The sequence below is a fragment of the Gavia stellata genome, chromosome 19 (genome assembly GCF_030936135.1).
Source record: "Gavia stellata isolate bGavSte3 chromosome 19, bGavSte3.hap2, whole genome shotgun sequence".
Lineage (NCBI taxonomy): Eukaryota > Metazoa > Chordata > Aves > Gaviiformes > Gaviidae > Gavia > Gavia stellata.
In genome coordinates this window covers 6,549,657-6,564,142 of record NC_082612.1, presented here as the reverse complement: position 1 = coordinate 6,564,142, position 14,486 = coordinate 6,549,657, and the positions used below count along the sequence as shown (strand labels likewise).

At 35.6% G+C, this 14,486-nt stretch overlaps 1 protein-coding gene across 2 annotated transcripts in view; it reads left to right on the top strand.

The window, feature by feature from the left end:
• Nucleotides 1–14,486, top strand: part of PRDM5 (PR/SET domain 5) — an 87,366-nt gene that overhangs the window by 55,459 nt on the left and 17,421 nt on the right. For both annotated transcript variants that reach the window (XM_059826952.1, XM_059826951.1), the window contains exon 13: nucleotides 13,754–13,839. In XM_059826952.1, the coding sequence (XP_059682935.1) occupies nucleotides 13,754–13,839 (86 nt within the window). The remainder of the gene's footprint in view (nucleotides 1–13,753; nucleotides 13,840–14,486) is intronic.

Genomic DNA, 14,486 nt, shown 5'->3' with positions numbered 1-14,486 from the left:
ACCTTATCACAACCTGCATGTTACCCAAATTAGAATGTTCTACCTTGAGTATGCTTTAACTCAAAATTTATTTTGTATTGCAACATCTGACTCATTCTGCTGATCTCCTAATATTCCTGGGTCTGAGTTATGTAACTTATTTTATATTGCCATGCAGATTGCATTACTGTTTCCCGATCATGTTATATATGTGCTTCTGTAAATACACTGAAAATAAATTAGTCATGCTGTGATGCCGATAGGTTTCATTTTGTGAGCTTACGCTTTCATTCAGATAAGTGGCAGGCAACTGAAAGGGGTTTCTTTGTGATAATTTGTTTCCAACATAAAATAGTGTAGGTTTGCCTTTGGCAGTCAAAGCATCAGTTAACAATTAGCCTTCCTATGACATTCCATTCACTTCGCATAAGCAAATTGCGTTTGCAGGAAGATGACAGAATTGGTGTTTTTAGTCATTTCTACTATGTTTGGAAAAGTTTTAATCACTTCCGTCTATCAAGACCACCTGTTAAGATTACAGGTTTTACTAGTTTTTGATATATTGCAATTTTTGGATTTGACTGCTGTAGACACTAGCAAATTCTTATCCTGGTCCTGCAGTCAGGATAAAAGGCTAAAACTGACTTTTATCTTTAGCTCTTATTCTTTACTAAATTCCACGTTTGGAACATTTATCCTTCATAGCAGCTGTATAAAAACATATACATATATGCATTCTGCTCAGGTGGTTCACATATACTGTGTAATCATAGACACGAAAGACACTGAAGGTCAAAGCTGGCAAGACCCAGAATCGCAGTGCAGCAGTTCTGTCCAATCCTCTTCTTTCTTCTTGTCCTTTCATCTACCACTCCACCTTATCAACTCCTTTCAAAGTCCTTCCTGCACAATCCCACCTGTTCTGTCTTTCTCTTCAGTCTTCTGTACTGTAAGCTGTGGATTTCTCTTCTTTTTTTTTGACTTCCTGAAGATGCAGAGAAGAGGAAGAAGAAAACCCCCAACACTCATGAAGCATGTGGTATGAGGATTTAGAGAACCCTTGGGGACTGTGCCTTTGGGAAGGACCAGCCACTTGCCCACCTGGGCTGTAATTTAATGTATCAGATAGACAGGAGTAAAAGGAAGCATTTCAATAGTATCGTTAGTCACTCAGCACATCAGTCCAGGCTTCTAGGAATATGACTGCCTTGATTTCTAATCTGTGTTAACTTTTTCCATGAAGTTATTTTGCTGTTTTAATTATGCATATTTCTTTACTTTCACCTTGCCATCCCATGAGGAACTACATTACCCTTTAATTTTCTGGTATTTTAGCGTACTAGACTTTCATGAAAATTAGGACTTTTATAGATCCTCCCCCCCCCTCGGCTTAAAGGAGTATCAAAATGTTACTCTAATTCTTCATTAAAATCTCTGGATTCACATTCCAATGTTTTTTGCAGGCAAGTCTGCTTTATTACCTTTACTAGTGTGGTGCTTATGTTTTTTCTTACTTCACAAGCCCTTACTTTAGGTATGTTTTCTGTGTACATCAGTTTGCAGAGTAGAAAGGCCCTAGTTTTTCAGGTTGATAGTGCAGATAGCTCTTGGGAAAATGCTTTATAGCTGTCTGAGTGAAAATGCTTTTCATACATGTGCTGCTACCAGTTACACTTAATGTTTCAGCTCTCTCAAGCAGGCTTTCCTAAATTTAGGAGTTAGGCTAAGATGAGTTTCATGAAACCACACACCAGAGACCTCTAACCTTGCCTATAGAGCCTTGCAAAATTTGTAGCCACTATTATACAAGAAACAGTAAACTACGACATTTTGAACTTAGTTGAAGTAGAAAGGCACTGAAGATTTCCAGTAAATTTGTAAATTAAACACGGTGGGAGAAACTACCTTGCCAGGACATGATACAGGTTGGAATTATGGGAATAAACAGTGTGAAAACAATTTATGAAAGCATAACACTGCAGAAGGAGGGAAACTTTCAAGATCTCTTTCTTTACCTAAAAAGATAGCACTCATTTTAAAGAGACTTAGTAATTCAGGAAAAATGCCTTGCTAAATTAATTTATAATGACCTGTGATAAATAAACTCTGATCCTTTCCTCTTCCAGTCTAGCTGCTATTGTCATCTCCATCACATTTTTGGTGGGTAATTTTGTGATTCACATCCTTCATTGTGAGAATCAACTGAAAAACATTTTCATGGTTTTTTTTGATGTCATTCTATTATGATTCCTGACTATTTCTTGATTACCCTGATGAAATGGGAGAGGAAAAAAAAAAGGGGGGGGGGGAGTTGCCACTAAGTTGTGACTTGTGGTTTAAAAAAAAATATATAAGTTATATGGTAAAATATCTTAAGTGAGATTTAGTGAGAAAATGCCATAGTTATATTCATGTTGTACTTCTGGAGAGGTGGTTTTGACTTGCGCTGTAGCTGAAGACTTCAGCCAAGTTGTTCACGATCGTAATGCATGCAGACTAATCACAAGAGGAAATTGTTGTCCAGTGTTCGGTGGGTCTGAGGAAGCATAGCTTTCTGAGGAATAGCTTGCATCATTTTCAAAGAAAGTAAGGGTAGTTGGTGAAGGGAATCCATGCCACCTGCAGACAGTACAAAAAAGTTGAGTACTCATTTGATGGCTTTTTATTAATAAAGTTCACTGCATCTTGAAAGTCCTTGACAACTTTTCAGGGATTTTCTGAGCAGTAAGAAATTTTTAGTTCATCAAACAGTGGAGCCACAAACTTATTTTATTCAGTGATGCATATTTAGTTTCTAAATGTTGCAGTGTTGAATACTTCATGCTCTTGGTATCTATTAAATTCTGTGGTTTTGAATTAATCAATTCAAAACTGTGCCCTCCTTTTTTTTTTTTTTTTTGGTCAGACTTCAAAGTATCACTTTTCATTCTGAGGTAGAAGTGAAACAGCCAGCCATTGTCCATTTTCAAGAGATGATTCATCTTTGTGAATAAGCCTTCAGCTGCGGCTAAGCTTTTGGTGCAACTAAGCAGTACACTGTAAGTGAAAAAATTGCAAAGACCTTCATGTCTTTGTGATTACGGCTGATTAGGTTTGAGGTCCTGGTGCAGATGTTTGTGTTATCCCATTTTCTGTGCACGTGGTAAGGTAGACTTTGTTTTATTAGCTACTTTGTATAAGAGGCTTTGTTCTGTATTTCCAAAATAAAGCCAGGCAGAGTTCTTTTAAAGAGAGTTGTGGATCAATTTTTATCCTTTTTTTTTTATTTATAAAGCTGTTCTTTATAAAAGTCGAGGTTCTTGGGTACCATCCTGGTTCTGCTCTGGAATTGTATTTTTGTTATGCTTAATAATCCATATACAAAAAGAGAAGCTCAGTGGGGTTTTGGCTTTTATTTAATACGCAGTATGTGTTCTTAAATATTGTTACTCACAGATGTATGCATGCTTCCTCGATAAGCAGTTTTCTTCCCTCTTTTATCTTAGAGTGAGGCTCTGTAAATGAGCCCTAACACTACTTGGCCTTTTACATAAATCGAGCTGGTTTGGGGTGAGTGAACATGTCCGCATGTGCATGTATAGAGGGAAGGGGTTGATGTTTGCATCTGAACCTAGCATATTGCTCTGTAATTCATCATCTGGGTTTCCAGCCTTGGCGTGACAGAGACAGCGCTCTGTAGGTCGGCTGAAACACTATAGCACATTCTCCCTCTGCTGTATCCTGTTGGTTTATGACTTCTTAAGGTCAGAGGGAGCTGGGGTTAATTCAGCAAAAGAATCCTCTGACTGTAATATAAATTCCTTGGCTTGTTCATAAATTGTAAAAGAAATTCTATGGTCTGCTCCTTGGGCTTGAAAACTGGGGGCGAGGAGGTTAATTACTTCCCTAAAGTTTCAAGCAACTTTCAGTGTTAATAGGTACTGGCTGTGGCTGTGGTTTGTGGAGCTTCACAGTTGCCTTATACATAGGTATTTAAATATGTTAACTGCTGTCTTGTGTGTATGTATTTGTGTGTGCCTATGTAATATATATATATACACACACATGCATTTTATCTGTCTGATATTTACACTGTTGCTTTTCTAATTACTTGTCTCCTAATCCCTTCCATTTTTGGGATGTAGTGCATCAAGTTGTGGAACAATGAAAGTTATTATGAGGTAGTTTATATTTGCAGGTTAATTTATTTTTGAGTTAAGAGAATTGAGCATTTTAACTGTAATTCCATACTTCCTGTGCCGTCTTTTACCTACTCCAGTACATAGGGACTGGTGAGGGACAACTGATGACCATACATGTGTTGTAGAAAATGCTTACACATGCAAAAATAGGTTAAATCGTAACCTTATTTTGCTTTTTCCGTCACATTTAGTCGAAGTGCTGATAAAAAGCCATTAAGATACCTATGACTTTACGTATGTCTTAAATCTTTTCTGAAAAGATTAATGTTTCTATTCTATACCATTTAAAAGCCACGACTTAATGTGGCATTCCTACATGTTATATTCTCTGGTATGTGGAAAAAGCGGCTTTATTTTGTAAGTACGTTTGTAAGTACGAGTTGAGAAGGTTCTTTGTAATTTTGCTTCTATATATGTGAATAAAAGGTAATACCAAGAGATTACATTAAAACAGCAAAAAGCATTCAGACCATGGACTTCCATATCCTTTGTGTCAACAGAGTTAAGCTTACCTTCTCAATTTCCATTTCCATAACTAAAAACTGTTTTATAAGCTCATGAAAACATTTCATCATCCTTGTCGCCTATAGCTTTAGATGCTGATTGCCTTCTTGAGATGTCTCTCATCCTCTGCATTGAGAGCCTGATGTTACATCATGGTCCTAACTTTGCCATTGTAGTCATGTTTCTACAATTTGATTAGCTAGGCATTTGAGCGTATTTAAATTCATATTTAAGGTCCAACTATATGAAAAATGTAGGTCCACATTTTGCACTGTCATGTAAAAATTCCTGAGTAACCAAACAAAATATTAGTTGTGGAGTTATAATAAAAATCTTTGGTTATTAACAGTAGTTCAATCATCTATGAACGTAAGAATTCAAAGTAGTTGAAGGAATTAATGAATTGAAGTATAGTATAATTCTTGTTTATTACTGTGTAAAATATGTCTCCAAAGTTTTATTAGCTAAACAGGCAACTGTTTGGTTATGTACATAACAAATAATGTAGAGCCAGGATCCTCATTCTGGCAAATTACCTTATAAGTAATTTATATTTTCTTACATTTAAAAAAAAAAGATAAAAGGGAAGCTTGAAGGAACTTCCTCTCATATCACAATGAAGTATGTGAAAAAATGTATCTGTATCTAGTCAGTGAACAGCTTGCAAATGTCTACAGATAGATTGTTTCTATTCAATAACTTATAAATGATCTCTCTTTTATCTACCAAATTTAAAAAGGAGCTTGCAGAAGGCCTCAAAGGTAATGATTCTGCATTTCTAAACTTTTCAGTTTATACATCATTGTCCTATTTATCTCCAGACAACAGTTAAATCTTTAAAAGTACCTGTAAAGTTTCATGCAGCTGTCAGCTTCTTGTTGTCTGCTTCCATGAATGAAGAAATGTTCTTATAAGGGATAGATTATTTGAATGCTAGTGACATCTTTAGATCAAATGAATTACTGATTGATTAATGCATATACTTTAAAAGATTTGGTTGACCATGGGATTCACTGAAGTCATAGATGTTAATGCTCCATTCATAGGGAAACCAAATTGCTTAATTCCACTGATAGATGCAAAGAATGAAACTTTTTTATTCGTTAAAGTAAGTGTGTCGGGGTTTTTTTGTAACTAAAATGTTAATGCCACTGGAGAACTGATGAGAGTCTGTAAGTAATGATGGTAGTTCATGCTTTACTGTATAGATAGCCTTCTTATTTTGTAGGGTCCTTTATTAGTCTTTATAATTCATTTAGTTACAAATAGCTAAAACCTCAATTATATCATGATAATTTTTATGGACCAGATAGGACAAACATTTTGACTATTGGTCTTAACTACAGGTAATCTGAATTCTCTGAATAAACCCAAAATTTTGCAGAAAACAAACGTTCTCAGCTGTGAAAATACTGCTTCTGTGTCTCAAAGAATAAGACATGGCTAAGTACTTACAAGAAAAAGTATTAACAGAAAAAAAATGGTTAAAGCAATCTGGTTTTCCCTTATTTTGAAAAGAATAGCATTCAAGTTTTTTTCTTATTAAATATGTGGCCATTTTTAGTGAACGGGAAATGCATTTGGTTGACTTACATAAAAGCAATTCTAGTTTTCCCTTGTGCCTGGAAAATACACAAGTATTTGGAGCTTGGTTAGAAAGCATTCAAAAATACACAGGCTTAGTGTTAATCAGTGAAGGAAAAAAAAAAAGCAGAAATATTTAATCTCTTGTCTTCAGAGTCTGCCAAGTTTGAATGTTGGTGAAAATGAAGAATGTGTAAGAAACGTCTCTAAGTGACCCATGCCTGAGCACTGGTTTTCCATTTCTCTCAGGCAACAGGACTGTTCTCCTCAGGGCAGTCAAAGAGCTATCCTTTTCTTTATCTGGCTGACTATGAGTGTAGAATTACATGTATATTTGGTGTTTCTGGGTCTTGTCTCAGCTGACGTCCGCAAGTATTTTATCTTTCAAATCATGAAGTTGTTTGGTTCTTGGCATGAGAAAGCTACTCCTGCGTGTGTACTTCTGTACCTTCTAGAGTGCTAAATTTTGAGTGTTTAATGGTTGAAAATCAGGCAGACCAGAATTTTGTATAGGCCAGATTAAGAGTAGTCCAGGTGTCGTAAGGAGAGCAGCTAGCTGCTGCAGTTGGCCAAGCTTCTTGATTACTGTCCTATTATTTTTCTTTCCTAGAATCCCGTGTCAAAATTATAAAAATGCTTAAGAGACCTAGGGTATTAAATGCTTTTGAAAATGCTACTCAGTATCTAGAAAACTGCTGCCTCTACGCAAGAGGAAATTTATTATTTTGAAGAAGTGTTTGTTTTCTCAAGGGTCATTTCACATGCTGTATAACACCAAGGTGGTGAAACTTACGGAATATTTTCTTAAAATGTGAATATTTAATCCTCATTCAATAATTGGTTTGCTGGCATTTTCTAATTTAAGTTCTTTTTGAAATCACTTGGTTCCTTGAGTTCCTATTTAACTTAATTTTAATTCCTAATGAAGTTCCTTTCATGTGGGAGAAATTCAGTTCTGTGTATCTTAGGTTTCTTTGTGTTTACATATTTGTATAATACATTAACTGGATTCTGTACAGTTAAGGACACAAACTTCCTTTTTAATTTGATGGAAACACCATATACAGAGCAACAGCAGCTGAGGATAAATGTGTAAAGCTGTCAAGTGCTCTATATGAACAGATAATGTTCTAAAGCATATGTCACAGATTATAATTATGTTATATCTGTTAACCTTTTGCCCATCCTTACTTGCTGTTGAATGCTGTCATCACCCCAGATTATCTCTGACCAAAAAAGCCCTCTTGCAATTCCCATTCTGGGCTGCCCTATTGATCACCTGGTATGGAGTGTTGCATGTGTGATCCAGATGGCCCCCTTGCCTCCAAATTCCTCCCCAGGTGAACTGCCTTCTTTCCAGTTGGGTGATGGTGGAGTCTCTCTTCTTCCCCTCTCCCCAACCCCAGTCTTAAGTTAGGCCTTTAAAAAGGGTTGTACTTTACCATAACTGTTCTGGAAATTGACATTTTGAACTAATACGTTCATATATATTTTTAAGAAATAATCTTCTAATCCTTATAATACGTAGTTCAACATCTGAAAAGGAACTATATTTAGAAGATGATAAATGGTCTGTGGAAGATTCTGACGGACAACATTGCCATAATTAGTTGTTGATTTTTAAAGAAAACCAAAGAAAACAATTCATTTTAAGTTACTTACACTGCACATGATCTGATGTTCAGTGCAATGTCATAAGTCTTTTTCTGATGTTAGTGAGTGTTGATCTAGACCAGTGGTGCTGAATACCCCTACTGACCAAGTATAGACATATTAAAAAGTATAAAAAAACCCCTTGATAATTTTGCTGTACGATTCAAATTCTTCATTCCTTAATACAGCAGTTTAGTTCCCATTAAGACAGAAAGCCAGGGAATTCGTACATGAAGGCTAATATACACACCTGAGAATTGCATACAAGTGACTAAGCAAGCCACATGGGACTGGGGATGGTAAATATGACTCTAGATTTAACAGAATTAAATGGGTGTAATGCCCATATATGGTTTGAAAGAACTCAATGAGGCTCTTCCCAAAACTGAATGTAATAGTTCATCAAATGCATACTTTTGCATGCTATTGACCATCTTCTCCATGCCTCTGTTTCTCTGTTTCGTTCTGTTGGTATCTTCAGACACTTTCGTTTCAGTCTCTTCAGATTAGGACTATTTATTTGTTGCGTGTTTCATGTGTCTCATTTGATGGGAATATATTTGTCACCTGTAAAGTACATATTTGGTTGATCTTACCTGAGGTCATTATTTCAAAGTAATCACTAACATTGGTGTTTATATCAGGTTTCTGCCTGATTTTGTAATTAGCTTTTTTTTGTGGCTAAGTTGACTACAGGGAATGCAAAATACAGTGTGAAAATAGCAACCCATATGACTAATTTGGATTATATGTGTCTCAAAGTCTTTTATTAAATGTCTAGCTGTAGCCACTGAATTCTTGAAGAACTAATGTGTATTTGGTTTTGTTTCTTAATTGTTTTGCTCCCAGGGCTATCTGAGTTTGGGAAATCTGGGTGCTAAACTCACTGTAAATACTGTCTTATGGCACCTTTGATTGCAAATGTCTCATAGGAAACTGTCCTGAGTTGAACTGGAATGGAAGAATCTGGTGTTAACTTTTTATGCTACATTAAGGTCCAGTAGGTATTGTGATCTCAAGCTAGAGATGTACACACTTTAGAAAAAAGGATATCAATTCTATCATGACATGTTTTCAGATCAAAGTCCCATATGGTTTTCAATCATGGAATTGTTTTTCATAATCCTTGTATTAGGGTTCAATTTATTTTTATTATGTTAAAAGCTTTGTTTTTATTCGTACAAAATCTGGAAGTAGAATGTCTAGACTTTGAATTATATTAAATCCCCTGCAATTTATCCAAGGATTATTAATTTGGGGTTATTTGTACAGAAGTGCCATTAATGTGTTGAGCAGTTTGTTCTTGAACAGCAGGGACATGACAGTCAGCTGTAACTCGAGGGTAAACATAGCATTTATTACTTCTGTCTTACTTGAATGTTTTGCTATTTTAATGATAGCAATTGTTCTTAGTTATTATTACATTCACAACATTACTTCTGGGCATGTTGACTGGACAAGCTGTCAAATTAAGAAGTATTTAATATGCCTACTGGATTTTGATACTGTACTAAAGTAGAAAGCCTGGTGAAATGTTTTAGTGAAAAGTACAGATCATAGTCTCAGTTGTGGTTTAACGGCAGAGTTGCAAACAATAACATAGAAGGTCAGGCCTTTTTTCAGATATTTTTCAAATGTGAAGAGCTAGGATTAAGGCTTGGTAGTGTATTTGGAAGTTAAAAGATTTTTTTCCCCCACATTATCCATATTTTTTTATATAAATCAAATTTTAAAAAAACCAACCAACCACCCTCACTCACTTTGTGAAATTATACCTTTGAAAACTTACTCTACTACTGATTGCAATAAAAAAGCATTATAGTAAAAAACTGGTGCACTGATTTACTTCAGTACAATACCCCTGGTCAGGATTTTTCATTTCCTCCAAACATAAAGATATTTCTATATTTTATAAATTGTTACATAGAAAAATAGATTTACCTAAAAATGCAGATTGCAAATGGCATAATTGTTAATCAGCATCAACAACTTTACCTACAGGTGCACTCCCTCTTAGTATGATGTTATCACACATTGACACTATATCTCATAAGCATGCTTCTAGCAGTATATCCAAGATGAAATTGTAGTTTGTCGTAAGGGAAGTAGCTTTCTTTCATTTTGATGCTTAGTAACTCCTTTTTGTGAGGACAAGAGAAATAGATAGAGATACATGACTTGCAACAACATTTCATTTGGTGGTCTTAGTCATTCTTACTTTTAATCTCCTCGTAACAGATCCATTCCTTTTCTTATCAGAGAAGTTTTCCATCTGGAAATCTGCAAGTATTTATTGTGCATGAGTTGATCTGAAGTTTAATATTGCAGGTGTTATAATTGATTTTTGTTGGTCTTTGCTTGATTGCAGACGAATGTGAAAGCATTGATGGATAATGTCACCTTCCCAGGAGCTTTTATCACATCGCACTCGCTCTCCAGTTTTTCTTAGCGCCAATTCTAAACTTTGTCAAAGCACAAAACCCTGTCATTTGTGGACACTTGCAATAGTTCTGTATGAAACATTGCACTTCAGCAAACCCTCATGTGTGGGAGGAATATATTTAGCAGTCATTTCAAATCTGTTTTTCTCTGTTGTCATCTTATGCCATTTGTATCTCACAGTATTAGAGAAAGGATCCACTGCTCCTGTTTATCTTACAGGGCTTAAAGGAGGTTAGACTGTGTAAGACTTCTCTTGGGGATCACCTGCTTCCCCAGTAGTATCACTGATGAATCTGTTATTGGGATCATTCTTATGAGCAACTGACTGGTGGCATGAATAATGTTTGCCTAGTCTAGTTCTGAAGCAAGGAGGGAGATTAATTTTTACCAGAGATAGAGACGTTTATAAGTAGGGTTGTAATAATCTTGCCAAAATCTGCTGTCCGTAAGTTCCGACATCTAATCTGAATTAGCTGCCTAGGCTCCTGATAGAGTAAATAGAGAAAAAGATGTATTGACCCAGGGCAGTTTATTCAGTTCTTATACAGGCAACAAAGTTAGGCCCTTTCCAGACAGCAATTAATCCTAACATTCTTTTATCCTTAATTTCACCGGGGTTCAGAAAAACTACTTAAATTTAGACATTATATTTTCACATGACTGATGTCAAATGAGGAGAATCTTACTCCTGTTCACAGATCAAATAATTTAAAAATACAAGTTATTTTTTATTAAAAACAATTATAAATATCCATACATCTCTTACACAGTGGCACAAACTTGTCTTTGGACTGGTTACAGACAGACAAAGAAATTTATTCTAAGGAACTTGGCTGTTGCAAGCACAGATTTGTTTTAAGTGGCCCACAGTTACTTTTGTAAAATCCTAAAACTCTTTGAGGTAGAATATAAGTTACACATTTAAAAGATGTGTATGTACAGGGGAAACAGTTACTCATATAAGCACAAGGGCACTTGTATCTATTTTGGGCATACAGACTACAAAGATTAGGCGAAAGGAAATCACATAAAAAATAAGAGCAATAGTAAAATTACTTGGGGTCATCTTTTAAGTTGTTTTACTGACAGTTATTAATGACAAAAATGTATGAGAAGTTGTTTATATAATTTAGAAAAATAGGATGTCACCAAACATCAGTGTCAAGACAGAGCTTGCAGTCTGTGTTACGTAGTGAACTCGAGTTTTGGAACAATTTTTGAAAATTTACAGTATGTAACAGCTGCTCGAATTCAGTCTTTTTCAGGTGTAACATGTTGATGTGGAGTCATACTGTTGCCCTCTACTGGCATCTGCTGAAAGGTCTTAAGGCCTTACTCATCAAGTACCATGGTCTCCATGGTTAATTTCTGAAGGACACTGTTAATCCATTTCAGACAAGCTCAAATCCATCCTTTGAAAGCAAAAGTCTTTCTCTTTAAACAGACTCTGGGATGGGGGGAGAGAGGGAGGAGGGGTACAACTCCTACCTGTCAACGCTCATCTGCTTACAAACTGCTGAAAGCTTTAACTTCTACATTCAAAAGCCCTAAAACATAAAAATGTCGGCTGAATTAATTAAATATTTGAGTACTGACAACTGTTGGAGTGTTTGAATTTCAGAGGCATGGATTAAAGACATCGAGGGCCATGAGAGAGAGTATCGTATTTCAAACTGCTCAATGAAAACACAGCTATAACACAGTGATTGTTGTCATCATCCTAAAAAAAAAAAAAAGAGCCAAATTCACACAATTGTGCTTTCTGAGAGAAGGCAGAATACAAGAGAGAAAAATATTTGTATTTCACAAGTACTTTGCTACACAGTTTTTTGCTGCTGTCATTAACAGAGTTATCTAAACAGTAATAAAAGACAGAAAAGAACAGAATAGTCTATCTAGTAAATAGTTTTTTTTTTTAATCCCCTTGCTTAAATAATCATCTAATCTCAGGTGCCCTCAAATCTCTACACAACCTGTTAGGTTTTATGTACAACAGTAACTATCCATTGATCAGCTGTACTGTATTCACAGTTGGTCCTTCTGAAGAGTTGTTTCTCTAAGCTGTCTTCATTACATACTTCTTTTGATCCTTTGACATCTTGTTCTCAAGAAAGAAAACATCCAGTATCTTCCCTCTGAGCAATCATGGAGAAACACCTCATGCGAAGTAAAGATGAGAAGAGGACTGAGGCTTCCTTTCTCCAAGTCAAGATGAATATCCCTGTTATTAGGGACTGTGGAACTTTAAACGCTTATCTCTGTTACTGCCACTCTCTTACACTCTGATCTTTGGCATATCAGTGAAATATGTCTTAATTTTTTTTTAACTGTACAATGTAGTTAATCTTACTTGCCTATTTTCCAGGATTGAGTATGAGTGTTAATAAGTGTTTGACATTTGGACTATGTTAAATCTCTGTATACATGCAAAGATTCTTTCATGAGCAGAAAGCTGTGCATTGACTTAGAATAGGCTTTGCTTAACCTTTATTTTCAAATAAAGGTTTGTTACACCTTCAGCATTATGTTTGTGTAGAAACAATTCCATTTTGTTAATAGAAAAATAGTTACTGTATCTTAATTTGTTAAACTGTGTTTTTGTACTAGAAACAACCTGGTATTTGCTCTTAAAGCATTGTTTACAGAAAGAGGAGGCAATCGACTCAGATTCCAGTGCATTGCCTAAAGAGTTAAAAATTAAAATGTCCTTGGGAAATTACAAAGCTTTATCCCTTCTTCCAAATTATGGAGCTAGCTTAGAAACTCTTCACTCTGATTCTCAACAGCTCAGTATCCACATTACACTTATGTGAGTTTGGGAAAATCGATGCTAAATGGCACCAGTTTAATGGAGCATTAAACTAAATACCTTTAAGATATGGGATGCTGGAAGGGAGATGCTGAGATCCTTCTGCTTCCATGTCAATCATAAATTGCGACACAAAAATTGCAGGAAGTTTTGATTAACTAGCTTCTAACAGTTAATTCAGATACAGTATTAAAAAAGAGTAGACTTTATATTTCACTGGGATTCTGACACCCAGAGGGCTCTAAAAATGACCAGATGTGAAACGGAAGAAATATTTGGGAGCAGTTAATGCCTAACTATAAAAGTGACCATGTGTAAGTCACTGTAGAATGTGGTTTGGGCAAGGGCAGTAGGTGTTTTCTTTTTTTTTTTTTTTTTTTGTTGTTCTTTCAGCAAAGAGTAATATTTTGATCTAGCCTTGCATCCTGCCTGGGTAGACCTTTATTTGTAATTTTCCTAATGCTTAGATATCTTCTTGTTTGAACTGAGTGTGAACAAAAGGCCAGAAAAAGAAATTACTTCTGTTTGACAAATAACCGTGCTGCAAGGCCTTCATATACTGAGGCCATATTTATAGCTCTAATGCTATTCTTGTTTTCAGGTGAACGTCCTTACCAGTGTCCGTACTGTGACAAAGCTTTCAGCAAGAATGATGGGTTGAAGATGCATATTCGCACCCACACAAGGGTAAGTTCCACACAAGGGTAAGTGTAGTTTAGATTTGATGGTTACTTGAGGATTGTCTATGAATCATGTGTGGCGAAAAGTAAATAATTACTGTTTGTGTAGAGATTAGGCTATACCAACTAAGCTATTTTATGCTTACCAAAATAAGGAGCAAAGATTTAAGTCATTAACTGTTAAAGTCTAATTATGACTCCCTTACTGACCTTCCATTTTTTCTGTGCTCGATTTGTTATATGTTGAAATAATAGCAGTACTTACTTCTTCCTTTAATCAGTGGTTATTTAGAGATATAAATCAATGTTTATGATTGTTTACTGAGTAAACAATTCTGTAAAGGCTTCGCTATTCTTGAAACTCAGTATCCAGTGCTTTGATTCTTACTGTCTCCTCCAGTTCTCCAGTCACTGTGAGCTTTTGCAGAGACTCTACTTTTACCAACTGATGACAAATATTAAGCTGCAAAATGACTTTAACTTTTATTTAACTGAAGGCAAAATAAAAGGCAAATTGCAGATGTCTCCAAGATTATTTTTGAAGCTTGAGTCTCAGTTAGCACAAAGGTTCCCTGTTTTAGGGAAAAGTTTTGTCATGTATGTATATTTATTAGAGGACAAGGGTGAGATCTTGGCCCCACGCAGCCAGCAAAG